Source organism: Anas platyrhynchos, chromosome 2, assembly GCF_047663525.1.
Source record: "Anas platyrhynchos isolate ZD024472 breed Pekin duck chromosome 2, IASCAAS_PekinDuck_T2T, whole genome shotgun sequence".
Classification (NCBI taxonomy): Eukaryota; Metazoa; Chordata; class Aves; order Anseriformes; family Anatidae; genus Anas; species Anas platyrhynchos.
In genome coordinates, this window is record NC_092588.1 from 49,772,087 (window position 1) to 49,784,826 (window position 12,740).

At 37.9% G+C, this 12,740-nt stretch overlaps 1 protein-coding gene across 12 annotated transcripts in view; it reads left to right on the forward strand.

The window, feature by feature from the left end:
- Window positions 1–12,740, forward strand: part of PIEZO2 (piezo type mechanosensitive ion channel component 2) — a 312,264-nt gene that overhangs the window by 250,537 nt on the left and 48,987 nt on the right. For all 12 annotated transcript variants that reach the window (XM_072034700.1, XM_038174513.2, XM_072034692.1 and 9 more), the window contains 5 exons: window positions 4,729–4,972; window positions 6,157–6,253; window positions 8,130–8,289; window positions 10,872–10,961; window positions 12,309–12,430. In XM_072034700.1, coding sequence (XP_071890801.1) covers window positions 4,729–4,972; window positions 6,157–6,253; window positions 8,130–8,289; window positions 10,872–10,961; window positions 12,309–12,430 — 713 coding nt within the window. The remainder of the gene's footprint in view (window positions 1–4,728; window positions 4,973–6,156; window positions 6,254–8,129; window positions 8,290–10,871; window positions 10,962–12,308; window positions 12,431–12,740) is intronic.

Here is a 12,740-nt window from a genome sequence, read left to right on the forward strand (position 1 = left end):
GGGGCCTGCAGGCAAAGGTCTGGACACTGGACTGGCCACAGCCAAACACATCATTGAGCCTGCTGGGAACACAACTACACCTAGAGCAATCTTTTTTTTGCAACAGGCTGGATTGCATTACAGTTAACAAGTAATTCCTGTGGAAATAAAATACTGAAGTGATCATAAGACTAATAAAGCTTTAGTAAATAAAAGCAGATAATTTGGTACAGACAGCCATCTGAAGTTAAAATAGTTTTGGTGGACGGATAGAATGGACTTCGGATTTTCTCTTCCTTGTTTTTGAACAAGGTCATAGAATCATAGAATGCCTTGGGGTGGAAGGGACCTTGAAGATCACTTAGTTCCAACTCCCCTGCCATGGGCGGGCATACCTCCCACTAGATCAGGTTGCCCAGGGTCTCATCTAACCTGATCTTTAACACCTCCAAGGATGGGACATCCACAACCTCTCTGGGCAACCTGTTGCAGTGCCTCACCACTCCAGAGTAAAGAATTTCCTCCTAACCTCTAATCTAAATCTCCCCTCTTTTAGTTTAAAACCATTCTCCTTTGTCCTGTTGTTATCTGATCTAGCAAAGAGTCGTTCTCCATCTTTTTTATAAGTCCACTTAAAGTACTGAAAAGCTGCAATGAGGTCACCCCGGAGCCTTCTCTTCTTCAGGCTGAACAGTCCCAGCTCTCTCATCCTTTCTTCATAGGAGAGGTACTTCAGCCCCTTTATCATCCTTGTGGCCCTCTGGACCCGCTCTAACAGCCCCACATCCCTCTTGTGCTGGGGGCTCCAGAGCTGGACACAGGACTCCAGGTGAGGCCTCATGAGGTCAGAGCAGAAGGGCACAATCACTTTCCTTGCCCTGTTGGCCATTCTTCTGTTGATGCAGATGAGAATGCAGTTGGCCTTCTGGCACACTGCTGGCTCATGCTGAGCTTTTCATACACCAGAACCCCCAAGTCCTTCTCTGCAGAGCTGGTCTTGGTGAGTTCTTCTCTCAGTCTCTGCTCATGTCTGGGATTGCCCCGACCCAGGTGCAGCACCTGGCACTTGGACTTGTTGAACCTCATCAGGTTCATGTGGGCCCACTTCTCCAGCCAATCCAGGTCCCTTTGGATGGCATCCATTCCATCTGTTGTATCAACTGCACCCCTCAGCTTGGTGTCATCTACAAACGTGCTGAGGGTGCACTTGATCCCACTGTCAGTGTCATTTATAAAGATATTAAACAGCACCAATCCCAGGACAAACTCCTGAGGGACACCACTTGTCACCAAGCCTCCACTTGGACATAAAGCTATCAATCACCACTCTCTGGGTGTGACCTTCACATCCACTGAATGGTCCACCCATCAAAACCATATCTCCCCTGTTTGGAGACCAGGATGTCATGTGGGACTGTGCCAAAGGCCTTAGAGAAGTCCAGGTAGATGACATCAGTTGGTCTTCCTTTGTTAACTGATGCAGTCACTAGAGTGACAGAGTCATCTAGAATATCAGTGAATTCTGCTAATGACACTGTTGGGCAATTAGTATTTCTCATATTTTGTTTGTCTTTCAAGATTCTTCTGCATATTTTCTAATTCAGAAGTTATTGTGCTATCAAAAGCCATGCTCTGATGTTCTTGGTACTCTGGTATAGTGGCTAATCTCCCTCTGAAGTGTAAATGTATTCCTGGCTTCCATCTGCACACTCCTTCTTTTACTGTTGTTTCACCCTTGAATTCATCACACCAGCAATGAGTTGTTTCATAGGCTGTATAGTCATTAATTAGTCCTTCCTTCTGTCTCCCACAAAATGAGTTGAAATACATTTGGTTCTTTAAATAAATTTAAAGAGCTAGAGCCAAAGAAAAGAGCAGCAGTACACAGCTGAGGGGATGAAGGGGAGTGGGACTGTTCCCTTAGGATTCAGCTGTGTCACAGATTTTCTAGGTGTGTTCAAATGCCACATCCTGAGGGTGGCCTCTCCTCTATGAGACTGGAAGTGTATTTAAAGACTGATTAGAAAATGAGGTTTGGAAGATTTACACAGCATTAAAGTAATGATCTTTGTGGTCTACGGTGAATGCATAAAATTATGGTATATGCTATCCAAGATTAAAAATTTTCTGATGTGAAAAAGTTAAAAAAAAAAAAAAAAAGTTAAAGCTCCTGACTGATTCTGTGTTTGTACAGGGTCTTCTTAGCTGTTGGGGTAATCTTTTACTTCAGTCTCTCACTGTTGCATTATAATCTCCAGAGCAAGGAACTGAAACTCTTCACTTCCTAACTTTCTGATTTTGGAAGATTTGCATCTAAGAATGCATCATACAGCTTGAGAGGCAATATGCTGAGAACCACCTCCCATCTCCAAAACATATCTTTATTCCTTCTCTTAAAGCACTTGATCTACCTATGTTATTGTAAATATTTAAGGAAAATTAAAAGGATGCTTGGAAAACGACTCCGCACTATAACAGAAAAATACAGGCATCGGGGGGTATTACAATAGAAAGAAATATAATTTGGGGAATATTTTCATGTATGTGAGATTATTCAGGTACATGAGTTCAGGTATTTGAGGTTCTGCCCACTGCTCTCTGTGCAGCATCGGTTGCCATTGTTCTTGGGCCAGCACAGATGTATCTGAGATAGTCAGTTATGTCCATAATGTAGGTATACCCTGAATGACTTTTTCAAACACCATTTTTGTAAGAAGACAACCTGAACGTGGAATCTTTCATGTGGTTGGTCTTGCTTGTAATTGTGTATTGCTTAAAATGAGAAAGATTTACATCTCTAAGAAGTACATTATACAATTGTATTGTTTCCTGCCTTGTGAGAATCTTTCCTTTTCATCCTGTTTTGTTTTGGTGTACTGATGTCTAACGCTATTACGTTTAATGTATATTTTGAAAATGAGAAGAGCAGTTGTATTTAGTATTTTAGATGACTGCTAAGAATGTAATGGACTATCAACATTATAGTGAGAAAAAAAAAAAAAAACAACACTAAAGTATTGCATTCCTTTTTATATTCTCTCTAATTTCTGTATGTTTTAATCTGAGAGTGGTATTCACTGTTGCACTGTGATTCAACCAAATGACGTGTGAATGTTGGAATATTTGGATCCAGACAACTTCATGTTGTCTTTTCAGAATCAGAATTCATATTTGTTGAAGAGCATTAAAATATTATTGCATATTTGATCAATTCAGTTCTGTCTGGGACATTTTTCAACAGATGTTGATGTACTTCTTTGGTAGCAGAGAAGATTTCTGAAATACTGCAATTGTTAAAATGGTTTCAGGAAGGTGATTTCTTCCTAGCCATCCATCACATAAGTATTATTAACGAAACACCAAATATTAAGATTCTGTTGTTGTTGTTGTTGTTGTTTTTTCCTAGAGAAAAACAGTGAGAGCACCATTTTGAGTGAATTTTGAGTTCATGAAGATCTGTTCAACTGTTATCTTCTGTGTCTTTATTTTCCTAGTGTGTATAGATTATTTGATAATGTTTTATCACCCCAAACCCAGCAGCATTTCTGAAGCCATGAAATTTTTAGCCTTCACAGGCATTAGTTGATAAATTTCTTTAACGTTTGTGGGAAATAAACACAGAGGAGCTTTCTCACTACCTTTCATTAAATGCCTCTCCGGTTAGCTTCGGCAAGCTAAATGTATAATACATACATATAAATGTAGGACTATAAATACACACACCCAGAAAATTCTGAGCCTGAGAACATCAAGCAGCATGGGCCTTTTTATGTGGCTTCATCCACTGCGTTTAGCTCATTTACTCCTTACATGGTTTGGCTTAGGTATATGTGTACTCCCATCGTGCTGTCTCCCTGCCTGGTTTCCTGACAAATCCAGTTTCACAGCCTTGGTGAACAGACCCTGAAAACATAGTACATCTGGAATCAAAACACTAAATGGGTGGAAAACAAGAATTTGTTGGGTTTGCAGTGTTTAACTATATGTAGTATTTGGTATTGCCTTTGGCAGATATTCTTATTTGAAAGCTCACTGAGTCAATATTAAGTCAAGATTTTGATGAATCTGAAAAAAAATACTAAATTGTTTCTCACTCTTTCCCATTGTGGGCCAGGCTGATTTCAGATAGTTCTGTCTTGCAGCTTCCTGGCAAACCTCTCAGTAAATTCTAGCACATTTATATTCTGTAGGAGCTTTTTTACTCCTCAAAACTTTTTCAGTTGATCTCCACTGGAGAAAAGTATTTTTAGCAGCTGTCTTTGAAAGCTAGGCTTTAACCAGGCTGAATTCCCTAGAATTTATAAATACAGAACTGTTCGCAGTGAAGTACTGTAGCTGGCTTTTGAAGATAGATTTGCTTTAGTACTACCCACACTTCTTAAAGGATTATTTTAGATAGCTTTTAAATTGCAGAAGTGGCATTGACAGGTAATATCACTCTATCATGAAGTTTGGTGAGAATATATTTTTCCCCCTTTTATGATACAAGGCTTGATCCTGTGTGATGCAAGGTGCCCTGACTGGGTGCATGCAGCAAGGTGCTTACATGAATGAGCTAGAATTGAGTATATGAGCCAGCCAGATCCACTGACCTTGGCATTAATCCTATGCAGATGCCCAAATGCTGACGTGGGGTGCGAATGCTCTGCTGTCTGTCTGTAGCTACAAGTAGTGACCAGTCGCATAAATAGTGGAAATTTATCATTGTCCTCAAGAAATGGTAATTTTTTCTCCTTCTTTTACTTCCAGGTCCTACTTAGACATGTATAAGGTGATAATATTTAGTTACCTCTTCTGGTTTGTGCTTACTATAATCTTCATAACGGGAACCACAAGGATCAGCATATTCTGTATGGGCTACTTGGTAGCCTGCTTTTATTTCCTTCTCTTTGGTGGAGATTTGCTGCTGAAACCCATCAGGAGTATTCTGCGTTACTGGGACTGGCTGATTGCGTACAATGTTTTTGTGATCACCATGAAGAACATCCTCTCAGTAAGTAGCTGCTGCATTTCTGCTGCCCTGAGCACTTTTGTGGCTTCATTGGAAGTATGCACAGTGCACTGAATGGTCATTAGAAATCCTTTTCAGGACCACAGCCTTTTGCTAGTGCAAAGCAGGCTCCATTTTAAAGCAGAAACTGCAAGTGCATATCCAGAGAATGCTAATGCATATACATTATAGGAAAATGTGCATACTTGTTTCAGTCTGGCTCTGAGAAAGCTCACAAGCTATTTTCAAAGGATCAGATTCTGAATACTTTGCCTTTTTAAGTTGTTCCTTAGAAGTTTGTGAAAGTTTCGGTGGGGTGAGAAATGAGTTAAAAGTGCAAGATCAGTTACACCATCAATAAATAGTGCACATTCAATTAAACCATTTATTTTAAACTAGAATTTTCAAGCCTATTACTAGATGGAGTTGTGTGACTACAAAATTACAAGCTGCATTCTGTTTTCCTTTAGAACTATTGTGAGCTTCCAGGGAAAACAGACACATTTTATAATAGAATGTTAAACACTTCTGTGAAGTATTAAAGGCTTTCTTACATTAATTAACCATTTAGAACAGATTCTTGCAGTGGCACTAATAGGTGATTGAGACAAGGCAGTACTTAAAACTTTATGAAAGATAAATTTAGATTTATTCCTGGCAATTGATTTTTAGCTTTGAACATTTAAGTGCTGGACTGAAAAGAGCAGACATTTTTCTTTTTACATTTATATAAGTCACTGTACTGAAATAAAATTGATTTATGGGTGGTTTGAATTTGCAAACGTTCTAAATGCTCACATATGTGCTTCATTTTATGCAAGGGAATTCAGTGGGGCCATGTGTATGTTAAGTTAAGCTTGTCCGTGTATGTTTGCAAGTTTAACTCAGTGATTTATAAAAGTTGCTTAGCCGTCACACTGCATCACATGCCAGACATATCACTTTCTCTGCAAAAACACAAGCAAAACCTATATACCTGCTATCTCCTGGATAATCAAAAGAACTAATTCTTGCTATGTGATGTGTGTTACTGCTAAAGACACTTACATCTAATCTGTTTTACTAATGGGATGCAATTCAGCCAATGACAGTAATAATATTCTCAAGTAATTTAAGGAGATGCAATACTTTTCTTATCTTTATTTCTTCTATGTCTTGTTATATGAAACTGTTCTTTTACTTTCCAGATAGGAGCCTGTGGCTACATTGAGTCATTAGTTAAGAACAGTTGCTGGTTGATTCAGGCATTTAGCCTGGCTTGTACAGTTAAAGGCTACCGTATCCGTAAGTATGGCCTGTTTTTCTTTGTAATTTCCTAAAGCCTAAGGAACACCTTCAAAATCTCCTACCATATTTAAAATGTGCCCTCTCTTGACATAATACATAATACCTTGTGCAAATATCTTACATGAGTTCAGTTAATAGAGTTTGGTCATATATGGACTAGCAAGACAATGTATTGAAAATATTTCCTAGAAAAAAGGGAGATACACAGAGAACTATTAACACCCCCACTCACATACACACAAACTGTGTTTGCTGTAAATGTACAATTTGGTGATATGGGAGCTTAACACAGTTTTGTGGTATCTGCAGTTCATGTGATAATTGGGTTTATGGTTTTGGCATACAAATTGAGGTCAGTTACTAGCTCACCACCACTGCACAGAGATGGCACCTTTTCTTAGCTGTAAAGTCCCACTCCTTGCTGTGCAGCAGGTCTTGTGTTCAGCTCCTCAAAACCACTTCAACTCACTGAAATTGCAGGAGGCTAAGCCAGCGTAAAAGTTGTAATTTTTTTGCAGGCACAATGACTTCAGGTAATTTTTTATGATTATTCTCAAGTTGGTAGTGATAACAGGGTTGGAGTGGGTAGCATGAGTCAATGGAGGCAATAGAAGGGAGGGAGGGAGGAAGGACGTATGGGGAGTGAGACCCTTTACCTCTCAGTGGGCTATAAATTTGGCTCCACTTTGTCCTGGCACCCTGTGCTGAAAATTTAAAAATACTTTTTTTTTTTGTTTGGTGGAATTTAAAACAGAACTACTGTTTGATTTCAGTGAAGCTGCAGCAGAGTTCTGAATTCCTATTTCAAAAATCCTCACGTCTGATCCTAATAGATAAGTGGGCAATAGAGGTAAAGGAAATACCAAGAATCAAATTCACAAGTTAAATGGTGCCCAGTGGTTCTTGTATTATCCAAAACTTTTGGAGGAGGATCAGAAACTTGGACATGGCTTTCTGACTCCCCAGGGGATGGGCATAGCATGCTTAGAAACAGTTGGAGCTCAAACTTCCAGGTCTGGTAGGCTGGCTTGCTTAACTGTAAAGAGTCAGAGTTTCTCCCTTGAGTCCTCTCCATTCTGTAGGGCAGTGTAGACCATTTAGTTTATAGTCTAGCTCCACAAAACCCAGTTTTAATTTTTGAGTATTCCCAAAAGAACTGTCTTTAGAGAATAAAGAAAGAAAGAAAGAAAGAAAGAAAGGAAGAAATAGCCAACGCCAAAATTTATATGCAGGAGGAATGGGATTTCCTCTCTGTCTTTTTCCTCCTATCCCAAAGGAAGTAGTTTTGTGGTTTCAAGTATTTTTTTCTCTTCTGCAATGGAAACACCAAGGATTCCTGTGAACTGAGATGTGGAGAGGGAAAAGAAAAATATTAGGTGGTAGTAGTCAATTAAAAAATTATTTTGACAAAAATAACACACTTCCTTTCCATGTTGATATTGTTCTTAGTAGAAAAAAGAGACAGTCATTTTGAGATTAAAAAAAATAATAATAAATTTCATTCTAAAATGTGCTGAAATCAAATATTTCAAGTTAACCAAAAATACTTCTTTCCTTAAATTTTTTTTTTTTTTTTTTAACCAAGAGCGTATTAGAACAGGGTGAATTTGCTTGAAAATTCTTCAGTTATGATGAATTCTCAGTTTTCATAGGATATCAAATTATTGGAAGCTTTCCAATTAGCTGTACAAGAAAATATACTTCAGATGGAAGTACATGTCAGTTTTCTTAAGAAAAATGAAATTAAAGTTCCTCAATTCAAGTCAATTTAAAGGCTTTATTTAAAGTCATTTTAAAGGCATTATTTAAGTGATTAAGCATTGTAAAAAATACTTATTTCAGTAGTTCTTATGCTGATGGTTTCTTCTTCCAGCAAGCAGCAATGTAGATTGTAAACTGCCTAGTGGAGAAGCAGGAATCATCTGGGACAGTATATGTTTTGCTTTCCTGCTGTTGCAAAGAAGAGTCTTCATGAGTTACTACTTCCTTCACGTGGTTGCAGATATAAAAGCTTCTCAGATCCTAGCATCAAGGTAACATAAAGTTTAAAAAAAAAATAAATTAAACAGATTATTACTACTCCCATTACTACCGTACTTGTTTGTTTATGATATGTATTACCAATAGAGTCCTGTTAGATAACATTAATTTAAACAATCCATGCTAAATTAATAATTGCAAATCCAACTCTGACACAGCACACACAAGAAAACAAATTAACGGAGAATCCGATAGAAATTAAACCTACCAAACACCATTTGCTGCTCCCATAGCCTTCATTAAAAGCTGGGAAAGTTGATGTGTGTTGCAGCAGTCTCTCAGCATCAGTATGTATGAGAGCAAATGCCTTGGAAAAGCCTTGGAAAAAAAAAATAAATTCTTTGAGATTAGAGTATGACACAACGTACTTTGAAAACTGCATCTCCAAAAAATGTCACATCAGGAAAAATACAGAAAAATTATGACATCTGGTTCATGAAGACTCCAAGTGTCAATCACTGAACTCCAACCTGGTGTAGCAAGAATTGTTACTCTGAGCCTGTTAGACTTATCTGCAAGCATCCACTCACAGCTATCACAAGAACAACCATTCTTTGTTTGTTTGTTTAATAAAAAGGCAGGTCTGGAATGAAATTACTACTGATTTCAGTAAGGTTTCTAAGGAATTACTTTGTTTACAATTGGATTAAAAGTATTATAGCAATAATACTTTTTTTGGCACTACCACCCCCCCCCCCCAAAAAAAAATATATATATATATATATATGCACATCAATTTCCGTCCATGTTTGAGGGCAAATTTGACTTGCATGCCCTTAAAAGCTGTTTTTTTTTATCTTCCTCTTATTCCCTCTTGAGGGATTCATTTAAAAAAGAAACATGTTGAAATACCCATACTGACCAAAATTCATTGCTGTGAACAGAGCTACCTAAAGATCTATGCCTTAGTCCTATATTGCCTCTCTCAGATTTTTGCTTTGGGATGAATTTCAGTGCTAATGCCAAAGACTATGGGATACTGCCATTTTGTAGCTTTTTGTGTGTGTGTGTTGTGTGTGATGTCGAGTTGGACTCAATGATCCTTGTGGGTTCCTTCCAACTCGGATATTCTATGATTCTATGATTTTATGTTCTCAGTGAATATAACACAAAGCGAAGTCATGCGTATCAAAATGCCTCCTAAATTGGAAAGTTTCTTCCAGAAGGAAAGAGCAGACTAATTTAAATGACAGTGCACTGGGTTGAAAGAAACATGTTTGGTTTCTACTTTGAATTTTGTGTCTTTTGGTGTCGCACTGAACATACCCAGCTTTCAGTTCTCCAGAAGCAAAAGTGGAGACATATTGGCCTATGTCAGAAGCTTTGTAATAAATGTATTAATGACCAGGAAGTACTGAGACATTACAGAAAGGAGAGTCATATAAACACAGAGATGTTATTAATTTTTTTAGCTGACTGCATGCCTTGCTAAAATCCAAGCTTAGAATTTATTTGGACTATGGAGAAGGTCATATTTGGATTCAGACAGTATAGTTTGAGCCTGTCATCCAGTTGAAGTTAATATTGGAAATACAAAGTCCTTACCCTAATATGATTAAATTGTGATTCAAACAATAGTGACAAGGCTCTGGTTTCAGTTTTCAACAGTCTATAAGAATTCAGGGGTGATCGAGCTGCTAAGGAGAACATGTCATCCCTTGTGGTACTTTACCATACTTTTGGACAAAAATGATTGCCAGTGTTGATTGTATTCCTCTGAGGGAAAAAAAAATGTTATTGTGGTTATCTTGCATATTACATGGAAAGACCAAAAATCTCACAGAAAAGGTGGTGAAAAATTATGTAGGACTAGACTTCTGATGATCTTATTGAATCCTCCCTCCCCATCCCCCCACCCCCCCCCCAAAAAAAAAAAAAAAAGTAATAATAAAAAGAAGATGGATTTGAATCTATTCTATTTCTCTGAGTGAGTCTTTGAGACTCTTCGAGAGCTCCTGAGTGAATAGTGAAGAATGGTTTAGACACACAGTCTGTATATACAAATTATTGAGTCAACTGCATATTTCTAATCAAATGGAGTTATAAGTCATTCTTTTGGCACACCAGAAACCTGCTGAAGGATTTGTGCCATCAAATTGAAAGCAAGGTAATGTTCAGAGGGTAAAAGTGAAGCTGAAATGGTCCTGGATAAAGGCAAAAGTCTTGAGGTGGACTTTGCTCAAAGACTGAGGCAAAGGGGCAAGATGATTACAATGCTGAAATAAGTATAAAGACCAAATCCTGGAATTGTGCAAGAAGTTCTGACTCAGTCTTGAATCCATCCATGTTCGACATTCTTCAGACTGGAAACTTAAATCTCTCATCAGTGGCTAGAGGAACTTTTACGCTGAGTAGGGACCACAGTGTTTGACCCAGCTCTTGAAATAATTAACTCTAAGCAGATCAGTATTCTGTATTCATTGATTAGTTCTTTCCAGCCTTGGATTGACTTTGTTTGATTAAACACTATAGAGAGGGAACAGAGTTCTCTGATTAGCTGGCATACAGGAAAATTTGGAAACACATACATGTTGCTCTCCTTCTTTCCTTTCTTCCACCTCTGTTTCTGCTGCAGGGGTGCTGAGCTTTTCCAGGCTACAATTGTCAAGGCTGTAAAGGCAAGAATTGAAGAGGAAAAAAAATCAATGGATCAACTGAAAAGACAGTATGTATTTATATATACACACGCATACACATTTTGTATACATTTTTCATGGATTCTTGGCATTTATCTAGCACTTTATTTTATAGAAACGATTAGGTTTTTGATATATGTTTTTGCAACTACAGAAATGGTGCTCTATGCACTTGGAGGTCTTAGGTATTTCAGTATCACACAGTTTTAGAGTCATCTTTTCTAGAAAGACACGTACTGCATAATCTTTTAAATAAATAATTCATTTAAAATAATTCATTTAAAAGCAGAATCACATTTCTAGGACCAAAGGTTGCAAGGTTGACATAAAAAAAATCAGTCTGAAATGTATTGATGCATCTACTCCTCAGTGAGCCTGAAATTATAATGGAAACAGATGTTTTATATAAAGAGAGAAGATATGAACATCACTGCTCATTCTGAAGGCTCTTCTAAACCTTAGAAATCTAATGATGACAAGTTAACAAGATCAGCATTTAAGTGTTCCACACTTGAGTATCATAGCAATGTGACCATATAGTCTTCTCTTTACGAGATGGTTTATGATATTACATGCTATATTTTTTATTTTCTGGTAGAGGTCCAGTTCACTTTGTGGTTTTGGTTATCCTATTTTGTGCGGCATGAATGCATGCAATGTGAAGAAACGTGAAAAACAAGTAATCTTTCTTTCCTTCTTTTTCCTTCTTTTTCTTTCCTCTTTTTCTTTCTTTCCTCTTTCTTTTTCTTCCTCCCTCCCTCCCTCCCTCCCTCCCTTCCTTCCTTCCTTCCTTCCTTCCTTCCTTCCTTCCTTCCTTCCTTCCTTCCTTCCTTCCCAACTCCTTCTTTCTCTCTCTCCCTCTCATCTCTCTCTCCCTCTCTCTCTCTCTCGTGTCTTTGTCTTTTTCTCTCTTTCTCTTTCTTTCACTTCTAGTCAAGTAGTTGTGTTGAAATCACTTATAACTGTTGTGTTTGTGTTTTGTGGTTTTTTTTTTTTTTTACTGTTGCCTGTCAAAATGTGAAAAACTTAAAAGGCTTAAAAGGCTAGATCATGCTAACTGTTTACAGGGTTGCAAGAAGGAGAAATGAAGGTTTTCCTGCATCTGAAATGAAAATTAAACCAGTTAAAGTGAATCAGTTGAAGATACAGCACAAGTAGTGCAGGATTGAGTGGCCAGTTTCATGTTCATGACCGGTCCAGACAGCCTCTTCAGAGCCATTTAACTCTTTATTTTTAAAGGCAAGATTAGTGACAGTATGGAATGGATATTTTCTGTAGAAATGTTAGTGTGTGGATGGATGTGTTTAAGAGCTGTTTTTCAGAGGGGGTCAAAAGGGGTGAGGAACAGAATATAATACGTTTCTTCCTTTTGCTAGAATGGATCGCATCAAGGCCAGGCAGCAAAAATACAAAAAGGGTAAAGAGAGGATGATAAGCATGACACAGGAGTCTTCAGAGGGGCCTGAGATTCGGAAAGTTTCTGAAGAAGATGATGAAGGTAATGTTAGCTATTGTTGTGCCATAATTGCAGTTGAGTGCTAAGGACCTGATAGATCTGATAGTTGGCCAATTGAGAAATTGTTCTTCAAAACTGCCATCAAGGAACAAGGTTGTTTGCTCAGTAACATTTTGGAGCTTGATTCAACGAAAAAAAAAAAAAATCACCTGGGATTTTGTACTGCAAGAAGATTTAGAGAAAACAGTTTGCCTTGAGATTACTTTTGGCTAACTTCAAATTGTTGGCAAAGAGCCAAGTAGCAGCAGAGGTTTGTTTTGAACAAACATATTGTTTATAAACCACAGTGTAA